General features: G+C 48.7%; 1 protein-coding gene across 2 annotated transcripts in view; it reads left to right on the top strand.

Annotated features, from left to right (window-relative positions):
• Positions 1–1,171: 1,171 nt before the first annotated feature.
• Tspan2 (tetraspanin 2) overlaps positions 1,172–18,536 on the top strand; it is a 37,479-nt gene continuing 20,114 nt past the window's right edge. Inside the window, exons 1-2 of one of the 2 annotated variants that reach the window (XM_027393818.2) lie at positions 1,172–1,323; positions 18,316–18,418. In XM_027393818.2, the coding sequence (XP_027249619.1) occupies positions 1,255–1,323; positions 18,316–18,418 (172 nt within the window). In that variant the 5' untranslated portion in view covers positions 1,172–1,254. Of the gene's footprint in view, positions 1,324–14,992; positions 15,103–18,315; positions 18,419–18,536 lie in introns of those variants that run through there. The other variant, XM_027393817.2, reaches the window with a different exon arrangement.

Here is an 18,536-nt window from a genome sequence, read left to right as displayed (position 1 = left end):
GCCCACTGTGATTTGCTCTGATGCCCCCCTGAGTCCCCTCACCCTGGCTATCTCCCCCACTCCTGATCCTAGGCTAGGTTGTGTCCCTCTCTACTGGGACTCATTCATTTTCCAAGTCAGGATCAGGCCCACTCTTCCTAGGAAAGCCTTCCTTGGTCAAGGCAGAGACCAAGCTCTTGCCCAGCGCCTAGCCCACGCACCTCCCTCAGATGATTTGCTTACAGATCCGTGCCCTCCAGTAAAGATGTGATAGCAAGCCTGGCATTCTTCTGGTGTCCCTGGAGCTTGCTACTATGCCTGGCCTACAATTGGCACTTAGAGTGTTGCTAAATTAATGCACAAGCTCCCTGATTTTACACTTTCCTGTCTCCCTCGTGTCGTCTGACACCACATATTGTAGACAGTCAACTGGAGTGGGTGCGGGATTCTTCGCCAGTAGCCTAACTTAATAAAACCAAACCAAAACAGAACAACCCCCCCCCCACACCACCACCATCTTCACATCTCAATCTAGACCCTGAGAATTTGGAGTCCTTTCAAGTCCCCAATCTGTCAAACCCAGCAGGATGTGGGAAGTCTGATTCCTCCTCGTTGGCCTGGTGGGCTGGGCTGGGCCGGGTTGGGGAGCAGTCAGGGCTCAGGGGCCGCCTCCTGGTGCGCGTTCTCCCAGTTCTTGCCTATTAAGGTAAGAGTCCTCTAGGAACGCAGCGACGGGAAGGAGGGTCCTCAGCAGCGCCCTCCGCGGCCTGGGCGCTTGGAGGACTCTGATTAACCGCAGCCCTGGGGACCCTCTTCCTGACGCCTCGCCACTGGGTCTACCGGTTTCGGGTCCTACTTAGCTTTACCACCTGAAGTCACCTTCCTACGTTTCCATAGCTACCGAGAATAACTTCAACCATAACCACCGGCCTCAAAGGAGTCTGGGCACTCGGCACTGACTAAAAGGACCCCGCGTCCCGGGTGTGCGCTGCTCGCGCACAGATGCTCGGATAGCTACAGGAGCCCGCACCCTTCGGCGCGGAGAAAGGTGGTGCCACCTCCGAGGGGCTGGAACGGGTGCGCGGGACCCGGATCACCACCCTAGGGCTCCCCCATCCCAGCCCAGCTGGCCGCTCGCGTCCCCGGTCCCCGCCCGCAAGCCACGCCCACAGGTCACGCCCCTCCCAGCCCGCCCCGCCCCTCCCGCCGGCGCCCGCTGCTCCCGGGGCTCGGCGCGGGCCTGGGGAATCGGGAGCCCGCTGCCGGGGTCGCAGTATGGGGCGCTTTCGCGGGGGCCTGCGGTGCATCAAGTATCTGCTGCTCGGCTTCAACCTGCTGTTCTGGGTGAGACCCGAACCGGCGGGCCAGCTAGGGGGCCGGGGTCCCCAGGGAGGTGACCGCAATAGAGTTGGGCCCTGGGGGGAAGGCAGGGTGTTCCAGAGGCGCTAAGCAGACAAAGAGGGAGGGGACGGATGGAGGGGGAAAGGACAGAAAGACGCTTGAGCCACCAGAGCCAGTGAGAAGAGAAGACACGGTGCCGTGCTTCCCCGAGAGGAGCCATCATCCTCGGTGGCATCGCCCGGCGGGTGGCACCAGGTGCGGGGAGCCAGCGGACCCCCACATCCCGAGGTCTGGGGCCCTGGCGGCGGGCGCTCCCTGAAGCCTGCTGTGCACACACACCCCCTTCGCGCTCTGCCTTCTCCGGGGAGCCCGGCGGCCGGTCCAGGGAGCTGGGAGGGAAATCCCTACCCTGCGGCTGCCTGGGGTGGCGCCCCTTCCCAAGAGTGTGTGAACACAGCGCCTGGCTCTGGTGGTTTGTTGGGAAAAAACGGACAGTTGGGAAAATTAAGGGAGTGGGAAAGGGTCGTCCTTTTCTTGAGCATTAGGGGATGGTAATGCGGGGTGGGCAGTGGTGGGTGCTGGTCTATGAGAGGCTGGAGAATGGAGGGGGTTTGGAAGGGCAGCAGCATCCACCAGGCTCTCTGCCTACAACCAGTACTCCTGAAATGATCTCATTCAACTTTGCAGGGTGGTGTAGACCTGGCAGCAGTCCCCAGTTAGAGATGCACAGAGGCAGCCAGAGAAAGGGCCCTGGTCCCAGTCTCCTGTGTTAGCAGGACCTGGTTAGGGGTGGACCATGCCCGGAATACTGTCTCCCAGGCCCTGGAGAACTATCAGAGGTCCTTTCTGAACAGTCCCTATTGGCCTTCCCTTAAGAGAATGCTAGCTAGCATTGCTGCTTAGATAGACCCTGAGGGGAGACAGGAGTCTTGCTTTGGGGGAAGTGGGTATAGCAGGAGCAAGGATGCTTTGAACCTACTGGGCTGGAGGCAATGGTTGTCTCATCTGCTCTGAGAAGGCTGTCTGGACAATCAGTAGTTAATTATTGAACAGTGAGCTCCACTTGTGTCTACCAACCCATTAGCCTGGGTGACTCCAGCAGCTCTAAGCTCTTCAGAGACCACGAGGTCATGACCAACATTGGTTAGCAATAGACAGTTCCGAGGCAGTATCGGGGGCATCCCCTGAATTTTAAAAACACACATAGATTTTGTACACCTGAGCATTTGCATCTATCACACTCCAGGAAGGAGTATTTCTGAGTGTCCTTGTGCTGTATTTTTTTTTTTAGAAGTCTGGCTTAATTTCAAAAGCTGTTAATTATAGATGCCGCGCCACACTGACACCCTTCACTCTCGCTGCTTACAAATTCGAAGTTTCATGTGAGCTCAAGATGGAAGTCGCTGGCTGGGCGTAGTGCTCATTTTTTGCCAGCTTCCCCAGACTTATCAAACATTTGCAATGGGTCAGGGACAGTGCTAGGCACCTCACATCTATCTTTGCACCCCTTGCTCACTACAGTTGTGTGCAAGCGGGGTCATCCCCATTTTAAGACATGCAAGACACAGAGACTCAAACAGGTCACACAGCTATTGAGTGGCAGAGACAGAACTCCAAAACCGCCTACTCCATCTTAACCCTGTGGGTGATCCAGTTAACAAGCTGTCCTCAGAATGTGGCTGCTGGATGAACAGCATCAGTGTCCCCTGGGAATTTTTCAGAAACGGACATTCTCACCTCAAGCCAGACTTACTGAATCAGACACCGTGGGGGGAAGGGGCCCAGAAAGCCATTCTAGAAGACCATCCAGGTAATCCTACCCCACAGGCATGTTTTGGACCACTATTAAACAGTTGTTAGATAGATGGTGTCTATTAGCCTCAAGCACTACTCTCAAAGCTACCACTCCAGCTGAGCAAAGGAGAACAGCGCATGCTGAGCAACAAGAATAAAGTTAGGCAGAGTGTGACCAAGGGACGAGTTTCACACCAGTGAGGAAGAAAAGCAGCAGTCCAGTGAGGTTTGGGTGTCTGTCCGAGGTTAGAGATGGCTTTTCCTATATGTGACCCAAATACAGAATTCAGAGAAGGAACCCCAATATCAACAAGAAGCCTAAAAATCTTCTGGGAGACATGGAGCTCAGCCTCTGAATTGCTGGGGGGATAGAGGTGGGAAAGGCAAGCCACCAGCTGAGGAGCAGAGCCAAGAACTGTGAGACCTCTGAGTAACAAAGCCATGAGGCCTGAGTGCAGAGATGTACTTAGACAGAGGGGGCATGCCTGAGCAAACTAGTCCTACTTCCAGGAGAGCTTCTCATCTGTACAGTTGGAGGGACAGCGTTGTGGCAGGATTCAAAGGAAATGTGTGAAGTACCTGATCCCACCTTCTTATGGCAGTCCTACATAGTAGGGGCTTAAAGTTATTTCTTATTTTTATTTTTATTTTTATTTTACTAACTGTCTGGCACACAGGAACCATTCGATAAATAGTAACCGTCTTCCTCCTGATACCCTTACTGTTGGCAAATTGTATCCATGTGTGCTAAGTGCTTTGGTGGATAACTATACCATAACTTATACTTGGGTATTTTCCCCACTAAAGCTTACCACTCCTGAGAATAGGAAGTTATTTCCTGTTGTTTTCACAGCCATTGCCCTCAGCAACTAGACTGGTGTCCAGCACATAGGACCTATTAACTCTCTGTAGAGTGAATGAGCGACACATGGATGCGAACAGCCTTCCTGACATTTAGACATTAATTGCCAACTTTATCAGAGTGCCGGCCTGCCTTTCTCAGGCCTAACTTCATTGTATAGATGTTGAACTTTGCTTTCGTAGACTGAACCAGGAGAGAGCTAAGAGAACCCAGTGGCTCCCAGTGAGAGGGCAGGCCCTGGATGAGCAGCAGGTGCAGGCAACCTTCTTGGTAAAGAGAAAGGGACAAACTGAAACAGATAGCTAGCCCCTTGGGGAAGTCAATTGTATGGGATAAATTATTCATGCACCTGACTTCCTGTCACTAAGGGAACCGGATTCCACAGATGCTCCACCCTGGCTTCTAAAGTTTCTTTACTGACTGGAGTTTTCCTGGAAGGAAAACTTCAGCTGTGACTTGAGTATATCTATACACACATAGATGTTTTTCCTTTTGAGGTACAGGGTCTCCCCGGGTGATTAATACTCCTGTCCTGCCAGAAGCTGACCAGGAGGCAGGCAAGGAAGCTGCAGAGTGTGTTTTGTGGTCTGCGATTCACAGATCTGTTTGGAGCCTCGTCCAGGCAGCTGGCTTGACGTTCCCCTCAGCTGTGTTTCTAGATTGCTAAACATTCAACCACACCTTTCAGAAACAGCACAACGCTTCCCGGCCCAGGGAACTCAGCTGTTCTCACACCAAGTGATGAATGCTTTAAAACCCAAAGTAAAGCCTGGTCCCTGGCCTGACTAAATTAACTTCTGATCTGCTAGTTAATGTCTGCCCTTCCTTTATCAGGTCTAACTTTGGGGACTACAGTCACAGCGCTTGGTATAATCCTGACTGCGCTGAAATCACCTTTTTTTTTCCCTTCCCCTCTGTTGCATAGCAATATAAATAAAACACTACAACCTACCCAGCCACATATGTTGGTTTGAAGAAAAACCTAGGCACTGTTTATTCCTTGGTTTATTGTTGTCTGCTCAGCGTTTTCCTATCATTGTGCTGCTCTGGGCTGTTCAGGGTTGTGTCCAACAGGAAGCAAGACTGTTCCTGGTTGAAAGTCACATGCCATATATGGCAAGTGGGAAGGTGGTGTCCTTTCTCCCTCACCATGATTGATGCAACTTTGGGTTTTCACTTGGTGATGCCTACTAGGTGCTTCTGAAAAGACTGTCTGTTGCTGGGAGTGGGGGGGGGGTGGAAGTTGTTTGACTCAAACAAAGCTTATAGCCCCTTCTCTCTCCCACACATTTTCAACAGCAACTGCAGAGCAGCCACTTGTTAGAAAGGATGGTAAAGGGATCCCTTTTGGGGTCTCCCAGACAGCCTGCTGTCTCTCCATGACCCACACTGCTGAATTCTGTTTAAGTGGGAAGACAGAAGCAGTGGCCAAACTCCCCTATTGTGCACCAGAAGGACCTAGGGATGCTAGGAGAAGCTAGGGGTTCACAACATGGCCAGTCTAGAGAGGCCAGAGCTCTATCTAGTTCTAGTGTTGGGGTAGACCTTAGGCAGTGCCTGCAGTATGGCTATTCAAATCCAGAAAGCTAACCCTGAAAGGTGGATTCTGGCAGGGGTGTTATGAGCCAGCATCCTCTCTTCTGGTCCCTTGGCACCTGAGAGAGTCAAGAGGGTTCTCGATAAAAGTCCCTGTGCACTTGCCCTAGAGCAGAACTTCTAAGTGTCTGCTATTCTTCTGTACTGCCAGGTAGAGGCCAAGGGAAGGAGATGGGTTTGGCTTTGTGTTCAGTGCAGCTCCTGGTATAATGGAGACTTTATTCAACTATATATTCTTACTTAGTAGGTCCACATCTATAACAAGCACCCAGGTGACACTGGCATTGGTACTCTAAAGACACTTCGAGGGCCTTTGTTTGGGAGGTGGTTGCAAGAGCTCAGAGACCCTTGTTTTTGATGGCTTGGTGACCCTTCCATAGGGCTTGCTTTCCATGGTTCTTACTTCCGGTTACCACTTTATCATCATTGTCCTAAGGGTTTTCCTCCACTAATACTCAGCAGTCCTGATTGCCATCATGCAGTGTGTCTCACAGAGTTATTCTAGTTTACCCTGCCTGAAGCGTCTCTGGGCAACCCTCCAGCCTCCAGCCTTAACATTGACAGAGCCTGCCCGGCAGGCTTGTTCTTGTTAAAGCAAGTAGCCCAGCCCTGACCAAATCAAACTGTGTCAGGGTCTGTAAGAGGTGGAGGAGGTGGACTTGGGATGGGAACATCCACAGGCTGGAGGCACCTCATACAGGTAAACAGGAGTTCCCTTGGGCTGCCTTTCTCACCATCCTCAACTTTCATAATTACCATGCAAACATGATTTTAGTTTACAAAATGCTTCCACATACATGATCTCATCTGATAATGAATTATTAGCTACCTCTGTCTTCACAGCCTTTTTATTTTTAGTTTTCACAATAATTTAATTAGCCCTGTTTTAAAGTATGGAAGCTGAAAGATGCAGTAAATAGAACTTTTTCACATTATTAGTCTATTGGTCTGGGGAATACAAACCTTAAGGAAAGAAACTAGAGGGCTGGGAGATGGCTCAGTGAGTAGGACAGTTGCTGAGGACCCAAGCTCCAACCTCCAGAAACTATGTAAAAAGCTGAGCATGGTGGCTTGCTGCCTTTACCTAGCACTGTTCTGGGATGAAGACCAGAAGATCACTGGGCTTACTAGCTGCTGTCCTAGCTACAGATTCAATTAGAGGCCTTGCCTCTGGTGGCAGAGGTATAAGACAGAAATAAATAGGCACCAGGCATACACACATGGGCATAGAACACAGAAAGAAATGAAAAACTACTGGAATCAGGCATGGTGGCTCACACCTATAACCGCAGCATGCAGAGGGCAGAGGCAGAAGGGTTATCTAGTTCAAGACCTGTATGAGCTACAAAACAAGACCCTATCTCAACAAAACAAAACAAAATTTCTGTTGACTTGGAAAAATATAGTCTTCGATCAAAGTGATTATAGCCAGTGTCAGGTTCAGTCTTGAAACATTCTAGAGATACTGGGACAAGGACATGCATAAAAATACCATAGCATGTGGCAGAAACAGGAGCTGGGTGAGGAGCAAGCTGATCAGTTTAAGGCAGGTGAAAACAAGATGGAAATTGAGAAAAGCTACACAGAGAGGTAATTTCTTAAGAGACCATTTAAGAAATTAATTTCCGCATCAGAGGCTTGAAGGACAAAAGCCTGCCCAAGCATCAGGCCAGTACTACTGCTTTTATGAGCACAGCCTCATGTTAACCCCTTCAGTCCTCACCACAGCCCTGTGAAGCAGTAGCTCTTGTCCCCAAGTTACACCCCAGAAAATAGAGATACAGAGTTCCGTACAGGACACAGAACTGGCTGGCAGCAGCTGAGGTGCCAACATCTTTGTCCTTAGCCTTCCTGAGCCCCCAGACTAACAGAGAGAGAAGGTGAGAGCTAGGACGAGTGTGCAAGTGACTTCTACACCTGCTCATCCACTATGGTGGCCATGCTACTGAACACTTGGGGCTGGGTTTTTTGTTGTTTTTTTTTTTTCAGATTTTTTTATTTGAATTAGAAACAAGATTGTTTTACATGACAATCCCAGTTCCCTTCTCCCTCCCGTCCTCCCCTACCACCCCCCCAACTAAAACCCTACCTATCACATACCCTTTCTTCTATTCTTCCCTGACTCAACCTTTCTGCTCCCTCATGACCTCTGCATCCTTCCTCTTCTTCCCTTCTCATTCTCATAGCTCCCTCCCCCCTCCTCCCTTGCTCTCAATTTGCTCAGGGGACCTTGACCCTTTCCCCTTCTCCAGGGGACAATGTTTGTCTCTTTTAGAGTCCTCCTTGTTTACTAGTATCTCTGGCAGTGTGGATTGTAGGATAGTAATCCTTTACTCTATGTCTAAAATCCACATATGAGTGAATACATATCATGTTTGTCTTTGTTGTGATTGGGTTACCTCACTCAGAATGGTTTCTTCAAGATTCCATTGTTTTTTTCTGCTGAGTAGTACTCCATTGTGTAAATGTACCACATTTTCTCTATCCATTCTTCGGTTGGGGGACATCTAGGCTGCTTCCAGTTTCTGGCTATTACAAATAGTGCTGCTATGAACATCGTTGAACAGATGTCCTTGTTGTATGAATGTGCTTCTTTTGGGTATATGCCTAAGAGTGGAATTGCTGGATCTTGTGGTAGACTGATTCCCATTTTCTTGAGGAGTCGCCATACTGATTTCCAAAGTGGCTGTACAAGTTGGCACTCCCACCAGCAGTGGAGAAGTGTTCCCGTTTCTCCACATCCTCTCCAGCATAAACTGTCATTGGTGTTTTTGATTTTGGCACTTGGGTCTGTTTATACTTGAAATTAAATAACATGTAATATTCTTGCCCTCAGTTCTGCTTACCACATTCCAAGTACTCAGTACTCAGTAGCCATCGTTGCCAAGTGGCTACAATACAGGACAGACTGGGCACATCTCGTGTGTGTGTGTGTGTGTGTGTGTGTGTGTGTGTGTGTGTGTGTGTGTGTGTGTGTGCGCCTCTCCATATCTGTGCTCAGCTGTCCCCATGTATAAGTATACGTGAGTGTATGTGGACAACCTTAGGTATTATTCCTCAGGTGCCAGCCATCCACCTTTTTGTTTTGGGGGGGTTTAGGGTTTTTTGGGGGACAAGGTTTCTCACTGGCCCAGAGCTCACTAAGTAGGCTAGACTGGCTAGCCAGTGAGCTCCAAGGATCCACCTGTCTCTGCCTCCCTAGCACTGGGATTACAAGGGTGAACCACCACAACTGGCTTTCTTTACATGAGTTCTGGCAATCAAACCCAGATCTTCATTCTTGCTAAACAAGCACTTTAATATAACTAAGTCATCTCCTCAACTCTCACTAGAGAAAGTTCTACTAGACAACTCCAGCCTGAGTATACTTATTCTTTGTCTCATAACTACATTTTCATCTTTTTTCTTCCTAGGTCTTAAATAAACTAAACTTAAAGAATTGGAGGCATTGCCTCCAAAGGGCACCAGCTTTCTGGTGTGGTTTTCAAAGCTGAAGGGAAGTCCAGCTGTCAGCAAAAGCAGGAGAGTAAGTGATGAAAAATGGAAGGCAGTGGCAGAAAACTAAGTACCATGGGGAGGGAGGTGCCTTCTTAAAGATTAAGCTTTCAGTTCAAATGGAACAGTGAATCTATCAGCATGAAAAGGCCAAGAGCCAGGTACTCCCAGCTCTAAGTGTGTAGCTGAACTCCCAAAAGCACACTCCCTACTGACCCCTGCAGACAGGTGACCCCTGCAGAAAGGTGAGCCCCTGCAGACAGACTGGTGAGCCTCTGCAGACAGGTGAGCCCAGAGTTAGAGAAGCTTAGTGTCTTGACCAAGGTCTGATCATACATTCCCTCCTGCCTAGAATCCCTGGATGTGTTGCCATCTTGTCTATGGGCATCATTATTCAGTCTGAACACTCAAAAGAGAACATTTCTAGAAAAAAGAGTTATTCCTAAAGTGAATGGAAAGAGCCAGCTTATAAATGTGAGCACACCCATGCGTGTGTGTGTGTGGTAATGAACAGGGGGGTAATGCCACGAGGGTAGGGCAAGGGCCAGAGAGGGGAAGGTTGCTTAGAAAGCTGTACGATGCATCCTTCATCCTGAAACAGACTGGCACAGCTCCTTAGTGACCTCAAAGCAGGCTCTAAGAAAACTAATATTAGAGAACACCAGCTTAGGTTTTGTGCTGTCTACTCTATTCCACCCAACGTAACTTCTGGGCAACAAAATGTCTCAGCTTGTTCCAATCTGAATTCTACATATAGCATTTACTTTCTGCCACCGTTTCTCACTGTAATCATGAAAATCTGGGTAAAAAGCACTAATACTGGTCGCGTCCTGGTGACTGAGAGATGACTCAGAGAGCCCTTTGGTTCCTGGTACCCACATTGGGAAAGTCGTGACTACTTGTAACTCCAGTCTGACTCTCTTCTGGCCTCCGTGGGCATCTGCACTCATGTGCATGAAGGGATATATGTGTACCTGAGCATACACACAAACAGACACACACCATTAAAAACAATAACATAAATCTGAAAAGAAAAAGAAAAAAAGAATCCTAGTGATCTTCCCAAGGCCATCCTCTCAGCATCCTTGAAGAATGATAGGCAAGCACATAGATGTCATTTAATGTCCCCACTCTGCTTATGTAAAGCTCAGTACACATCAGTCACTGTGATTGTCAAGACCAGTGTTTGTGCATGCAGAGGCAAGACCAGAGGTGGAGACCCAGTGGGCACTATGGGGAGGGAAGCACTATAAGGGGTGGGGTGGGGGTAGCTCAAGAGACCTTAGCAAAGACAGCTCAGCCCTGTGTGAGAAAAGGCAAGCAGTGAGTGGTGAGTTTAACTCAAGGCTGTGGCTTAATAGATTTAGGCTTGAGTTCTGAGTCTATATGATCTTCCCTGATAAAGCCATCTGCTCCCTGACCTTAGTCAGTGCCTGGAACTTTGTTTCACTGTATAGGGAAAACTACAAAGCCATCGTCTTCCTCCAAATTCACACTCTTCCTTAGTCTATTCTCCCCGGCCCCGTACTCTTTCAACCCAGGGTACCATGTACATGCTGTGAATAAACACAGCACACCCCACACAGACATCAATAGGTTGTCAGCATCCTCTTTCCTGGCCAGCCTCTTTCCCCAGGTTCTTTTCTTTCCCGGAAACTTCTCTTCCCCACAGCACTTGTAAACCGCCTCCCAGCAAGGTCAAATGATCCACTCAAGTCCACTTCATAACAACTTCAACAAACAGAAAAGGGTGTGTTTGTCACAAATACGCAGTCAAGTGTTCTTTCCAGAAAACAGAGCACTTCTGATCCTATCAAAGTTTGGACTGCAGTGTAGACAATAAACACTGAGTCATCATGAAGTATGCTCACGGGGCTGCTCAGTGGGTAAGGGGGCTTGCTGCTTAGCCTGACGACCTGAGTTCCAGCCCTGGCTCCCACATGGTGGAAGATGAGAGCCAGCAGGTTGTCCTCTCTCTTCCATATGCAGTCCCCTACTCAGTGCACACATGTACCCTCACATACACACATGCACACATAGTAGATAAACAAATAATTTGAATATATGCTCTTACCCGAAGGAAGCACAAGCTTGCCTTTACGAAGGAATAAGAGGGCAAATCACAAACACTGGAGTCTCAGGTGCCACCAGCCATTTTCAAACAGCCTTGTCACCATCTGCTGCCACAGCAGTCCTTCCTCCTAGTGATATCAAGAACAGGGCAACAGGTCCTTTGGAGGCCGTTTGGTATGAATGCAGGATAGTTCTAAGCCCTTGTAATTTTTTTTTTCTATAAAAACCCTTGCTTCTGAGACAGTGCCATCTGAATCCTGGACTTGCTTTCACTACACAATGCGATGAAAGCCTGGGGAGCCGGTTTCCCACTTTGAGCAAATTAGTGTCATCTTGTGACATCTGCCTGCTGCAAGGCTGAGAGGCAGCCCTGCCTTCGTGGAGGCATAATGGGGCTTCAATCAGATCAGGCATGGTGAGTGCTCATTAGAACTCCATCTAGGACATGAACTGCCACCACAAGCAGGTATTAGCTTGAAAGCATTTAATGGAGACTCTAGGATAGAAGCCTCAATTTCAACTTTATGTAGCTGCATCCCAAAAGATAGAGTGGCAAAAGAGCTGGGTTTGTGTGCATATAGTGTTCACCACAGGGAAGCAAGAACATAGGGCTAGATTTGTCCTTCTTTTGTTTAGGGCAGCATGTGTGCCTGTGTTATAGTAACCACATGAAGTGTGCATACCTTGGTCAGGAAGAGGGGCTATGGGCTCATTCTTTGCTACCATGACCATACATGGTTCTCGCATCCCTGGAGGCTTAGGAAAACTGATAGCCAGTGCTGCGGTGGTGTTTTCTCCTGCTTCTGGCAGGTATTTTGCTGAGTGCCTCCAATGCTGTATCTGAACTGCAGTTGCTGTGTTCCTGAGGTGAAGGTACATTTGAAAATAGTACTTTACGAAGTCCCACCTTAGCTGTGAATTGGGGTGGGGGGGGGGCTCCAGGGACTCCTGCCAGCCTTCAGTCCAGGCTAACATACAAAAGATGCACCTGGCCCTGGGTTCAACCCCGACCCCAGAAAAAGAAAGAAAGAAAAAAGGAGTAAGAGGGAAGGACAGGGAGGGAAGGGAGAACTGAAGAGGATGGAGAAGAGGAGAAATATGGGTTAGAGCTGAACATGGTGGTAACCATCAGTAATCCCAGCAAAAAGTCTGGGGCAGAAGGGCCACAAGTTCAAGACCAGTCTGAGCCAAGCAGTGAGTCCCTGCCTCAAAACAAACCAAAACATACACAACAACACCAAAAAAGCCTAGAATGGGTTGCTTAAATTATATTAATTAAGTTGTGTTTGTGTACACATGCTATGGAGGCTGGCATCTGCGTCAGGATCCAGAACTTCAGCTTTCAGAGGATCATCTTCTCAATTCATCTTTATGGTGGGCAGAAAGAAAGCAGGCTTTCTGATGTCACTTCCTATAAATATACTGCCCCACTATGAGCCCCCCCACACACTTTCACCTAGCTCTGATTACCAGCATGTGCATACATACACACACACACACACACACACACAAACACCGCCCTTAGGGTCCAGTCTCCAAGACCTTCCATGCTGAGGGTAGCCTTCATCATGTGTGTTTGAGGAGGAGGGCACAATCCATTCCACAGCTGACTGAGCAGCGCCTCTGCATCCCTTCCCCCACCTTAGCTTCACTCTGCAAGGCTGAGAGGAGAATGCTTAGCATCCAGCAGCTGAGAGCTGTCCCTGCTCTCACAGAGCTCAGGCCTTTAAAACCCAGAAATATTTAAATAGCAGTAGTTATGTGAGCTATGAAACAACACACATATCTAGGCCAGGCCAGGCTTCCCCAAGGAAGTGACCTGAGAGCTGAGAGAGAAGGGGAGTCACCCTGCTGCAGGCGGTGCAGAAGAGCGCTCTGGCCCAGGAAGCAGCCAGACTCAGGCATCTGTGGGTCCTTCCATTGTTTCCCACTGGGGTATAAGCACACATGTGTGGCTAGATCTCCCCCTGGGGATGCTTTCAGCCCAGAAAGGATCCTCTCTGCTGGGCTTCATCAGCAGAGAGCCTAGTGGCAGCTTACATTTGCTCCTTGTCTTGCAAGTGGCTTGTGGTCAGGAGGGGAAAGCAGGGCACACTGGCAAGCCAGCATAGGGAATAATGTCTTCATTCTGCATCTCAGAAATCCCTCCCTCCCTGCAGCTGGATGTACACGCCTCTCTTGTTCGTTATTCATAACTGAAAAAAAAATAGGAAAGAAAGATGGGGCTTTCATCAGCAATCCCTGAAAGAGGGAAATGAGTGCAGGAAAATACAACTGAAACGCACCAGCGGTCCAAGGTGAGCAGTCCTAGGTGAGCAGCCCTTGCCTCAAGCTGAAGGACATGTTTTTTGCAAACAGTTGCTATCTGGTAGAAACATTTTGTCCATCCACTTTGCTTCAAAATACGTTAAACCTGGTCTCCTTTGCCATTGAGTTTTGGACCATACACTGTCTCTTTAAAGACATCTTGGCAGTTTTCTGTGTCCTTCAAACTCTCCAGACCAGGGGTAGCTGTTGAAATAACTTGCCCATGATAATATCTGTGGTTGTCCTGTTTAATGATGGGTTTTTGTGGCCCTGTCTGTTCCTTGTACTGTGTTTCAGTCCCCATTTCCCCCTTTTACTTCGTGTGTGTTTATGCAGTAAGTTCACTTGTGGTCCCCAAACCTACGCTGTCTTATAACATTTTCTTTCTTCCTTCTTTTTGATTTTCTTATTCCTATTTAAGATAAAGTCTCACTGTATAGCTAGTTCTGCTGGTCCAGAACTTACTATGTAGACTAGCCTGGCTTCTAACCCACAAAGGATCTCCTTGCCTCTGCCTCATATGTGCTGGAATTAAAGGTGAATGCCATCACTTTCCAGTTCTTTTAATTTTTTGTTGCTGTTTTGGGGACAGGGTTTTGCCATGTAGCCCAGGTTGGCCTAGCACTTGAAATGTAGCCCGGGCTGGCTAGCACTAGTTACATAACTCAGGCTAGTTACATAACTCACAGTAATCCTCCTGCTTTAGCCTTCTAAATCCTGGAATTACAGGTACACACTATCACACCCAGCTTTCTTTCTCATTGCATTTTTGGAATGCCATGTGTATAACTGACCCACAAGACCACCTAGCAGTTGGGTCTGTGACAGGCTGGCCTTGAATAGATTCTCGCCCAGTGGCTTCTCTGTGGGACCCAGAAAATTTCAGAAGTGCTAATTCATCCTCTCATCTGAATCCTTGCCTCCTAGATCATAATGGATGTTCCATTAAGCCTTTTGTTTGTTGGTTTTTGGGTTTTAGTGCTCTTACTCATTTGTTTTTAGTAATTACCACCAAGGTTCAGCTCACTCTGTTGTATGAAAAGTCCATTCCTAGGCCAGTGAGGTGGCTCGGTGGATGAGGGTGTTTACCACCAAGTTTGACAATCTGAGTTCAATCCTTAGGACCCACGAGGTGGCAGGAGACGACAGACTTCCAAAAGTTGTCCCTTGGCCTCCACACACTCTCTGTGGCATGTGCATGTGTATGCCCTGCCCCTCACCCACACACAATGCATGACTAATGTGAAAACAAAAGTCCATTCCTCTAAAAGCAACAGCATTGCTTCCTATAATCCTGCTAGGTACACTGGTGGTAATCCCTCCCCTAGAAGGAGAAAGGCCACAACAATGTTCCTTCACTGCTATAGTGATTCTCCCCGGCCCTCATGGGTCTCCAAACCCCTCCTTGTCATCCCTACTGTGCTCCTCAGTCACCTGAGCATTTTTCTGTGGCTGCTCACTGGCAGCCAAGCAACATTCAGCCTCCTGCCCACTCCCACCGAAAGATGAGTTAAGTTCCTCTCTCCCCTCCCCGGGGGGGCCCTGCAGCGGCCTTCCCAGGATGATGTCAGGCCATGCCATGGCTGTCCTGCACTCATGTGACGATGATGCAATGTGCTCCCCAACCCTGGTCTCTTCCTCAGCATAGCATGGAGGTAAGAGAAGACTCTTATCCCTGTGCTGTTCCTTCTGCCTCAAGCTTTCTCAGCCCTTGATTTCTTTGCTACTCCAGAGGTCCACCTCACTCTTCAGGATCTAACTCGGAATGGGGATGACTGCCCACAGGTGGTGTGCTCTGCGTCCTCCCCTGGTGGCGTGTGTTCTTCCTCTTCAGCACGGCTGCCACATCTTAATGCCTCTCTTCCTTTATGTGATTGTCTGACATGCCTCTGATAAGGAGCTCAGTACCTGACCTGGGTTGGGCCATGGTTGATTGTTACTGAAAGCACAAGGAAGAAAAATCAGTGAATGGAGATAGAGGTGGGGTGCTCTCCTTTCTTGCTTGCTTCAGCCTTAGCTGAATGTAGATACAGTATGTCTAAATGCAAAATGGGCTGAAATTAAAAGCAGTGTGACATGGGAGACGTGGGGCTCTACTGAGTTAAAATTTAGGACTGAAAGCTTCCCTTAAATGTGGGGGAGAACATCTTCCAGCTATAGGGAATGCACATAGTAACAAGAACCTTGTGTGACGGGAAGCTTGCTTCCTTTGCTCTTGACTGGGATGGAGTTAGTGTGATTTTTTCCCCCCTTGAGCAATTTCTAGTGTGCAGTACACCAACCTCAAGGGCAACAAACATGGAATCTCATGAGCCTGACAGGGCTGGAGCATTCAGAAGGGCAGAAGAGTTACATAGTTGCTGCTGTGCCTTCTTCTGAAGCAGAGATCATTCTGCTTCTCCTCACAGAAGCCCTGGCCAGCTGCTTACCCACACGTCCCTAACACAGCCCATAGCACTCGGGGAGGATTCCCTGCCACACAGTGAAGACATTCAGCTAAGCCACAGTTTCCTTGACCCAAGGAGGAAAGCCTTGTGTGTGGTTTGGGGTTGGGGATGTGGATGAGCAAGCGCAGATTTTTTCCCCATTGCCCAGTGGCTCTAAATTGCAACCTCTCTTTTCATTTTCCATTATGCCTCAAACACATCTGTGCCAAAACTAGACGAATGGATTCTGTCTGGGAGGATGATCCAGACAGCTATAAATTAGAGTTTGTGTTCAGAGATTCCAAAAATGTGGCCTCGTGGTAGGGTGTCCCTGAGACTAGTCACCTCCTCCATAGTCTGTGTGGTGGCTGCTGGTTTGGGCCCAGGGCCTCCGTCAATAGATTTTTGCTTTGTGTTTGGAAACTGTCTTTCCATTAAGGCACTAGAGAGGCATGAAAGCAGGGAAGCCTGTGAGGTTTGCTGGGCAGACTCATCCCAGGCAGCCCCAGGCATTTCTAGGGACAGGTTTAACCGAGGACAGTGCTCCTCCCTGCACATAATAGCCAGGGACCCCAAGGCTGGCACCTTCAAGAAGACTCTCCAGTTCCCATATTGGACAAAAAAGCTAGTATGCAATGCTTCTCAGAAAGCTATTTTTTTCAAGCCTAGAAGACTGATGCATAATTGATGGAGAGCCCTTAGAAGACAGAAGGGAAGCATCACCTGCAATTCCACCCTTAAAGATAAATAATGTTATGCCTTAGCATGACTTCATCTCATGTTTCCACATCAGCCTCTTCTTTTAAAAACCCTTTCAAAAGACAGTTGAGGCCAGCTGTTTTAGCCGCCCCATAAATTACCCCGTTAGTGTCCTCTCTAAGGGCTGGGAAGCCTTAGTTATTCCACATGGGAGTAGCCAGGGGGTAGAGCCCTCACTAAAGGCAGGCCTGCATAGTTCTTAAGAAACCAGTCACACAGGGACTTGGCTCTGGGAAACAAGAGACGAAGAGGAGGAAAGCCCTCATAAATATAGCCAGGTAACCTTGCCAGGGTAGCACACATCCCTCTCAAGCAGCCCTACAGGAGAGAAGGAACCTGCCCAGGAAGGCCTCTGGCCTAATCCCCCTGGATTTTTCCTTATTACACCTCTGCTCTGCATTCTCTCCTTGACTTCTGCTGCCAGCATCTTGGGGTGCTCTCCTCTTTTCAGATAAGAGCAGACCCTCACTGTCTGGTGAAAGGCTAGGGCTGCCCAACAGTAACTAAAGAGTTAGAGATGCAAGATGCTCTTTTTACATCTCTGCTGATTTCCCCATAGTGCTTTGTACTCACAAGGTACTCTGTAAATAACTATTAATTGATTGATACAGCGATATTCAAGAGTGGTGTTGTAGAGAAAGCACCTTGGCTGGAGCCTGCTGGCCTGCAGTTGCGACAGTCCTGCGATTGACATGCAGGGCTGCCAGCTTAGACATGGAGCCTGTGACAGCCTTCAGCCTCAGGAGAGGAAGCCTGGTGATGACTCTACCAGCCGCCAGCCTGCCCAGCCTCTGCCTGTGCCAACCACTCAGCCTCTCCATGAGCCACATGGCAATACAGACCCTGCTTTTTCAGAAAAATATTTTTTCCTTTCTTGCTTTCCATGGAAACTCAAAATAGCAACAACAACCAAAAAAAAAAAAAAAAACCTTTCCCCGTCTGCAAAACCATGCCTGGGCACAGGCAGGGCAGTGGGCACCATGTAGGAATCAAGAGAGGGGTCACAGGAGTCTCCGAACAGAGTTCTAGTTGGAAACTTTGTCATGAAGTGTAGGTGGGCTCCCAGGTTGGTGTGGGTTTGTTTGGGTTTTCTTTCTTTTTCTTTTTTCTTTTGTGTGTGTGTGTGTGTGTGTGTGTGTGTGTGTGTGTGTGTGTGTGTGTTTTGTTTTGGTGGTTTTTTTTTTTTTTTTCTAATTTAGAAGGTGGCTTCCCCCAGGTCTTAGAGTTCTTCTTGCTCTTGGTGACCCCCTGAGACAGTGGCCACCACCACTCACTAAGGTGTTGGTGAGGAAGTCCAGTATACCCAGCAAGAAACAACAGTGCATAGGATAGATGCCCAGCAGGGAGAGTGTTGTTGGAGCAGTGGTTTTGACACACACTTTCATTTCATGGCTGCCAAATAACCACGGGAAAGCCCAATGGCACAGCAAACCCTGTGACTGGAATCAAGACAGTGCAGAGTCAATTAGTTACTTCAGGGACCTGAGAGGCACCGAGCCCATGCTTTTATCTCTAAGCCTGGTTTCCACCCTGGTAAGACATGAAGAGGGGGCAAGATGATCTCTACAGGGACAACAGTCCCAGGCCCCTTGAGGCCTGGACACCCTGTGCCCACAGCCTGCTCACCAGTCTATGTACACACTCTCCTCCTCCAAAGTAAACACACTGCTGCTTATCTTCCAGCTGGCTGGCTCAGCCGTCATTGCGTTTGGATTATGGTTTCGGTTCGGAGGCCCCATAAAGGATCTATCTTCAGAGGACAAGTCCCCAGAGTATTTCTATGTAGGTAAGTGACTTCAGTTCCCCTAAAGGTTGGGTCTGAGGGATAGGTAGAGGCATGAGCCACTGCCTGAGCCTACGCACCTATGCCCTTCACCTGGTACTGGGGAATGTCCCTCTGTGGC

The sequence above is a fragment of the Cricetulus griseus genome (genome assembly GCF_003668045.3).
Source record: "Cricetulus griseus strain 17A/GY chromosome 1 unlocalized genomic scaffold, alternate assembly CriGri-PICRH-1.0 chr1_0, whole genome shotgun sequence".
Taxonomy (NCBI): domain Eukaryota; kingdom Metazoa; phylum Chordata; class Mammalia; order Rodentia; family Cricetidae; genus Cricetulus; species Cricetulus griseus.
This window is presented reverse-complemented; position numbering and strand designations above follow the sequence as displayed.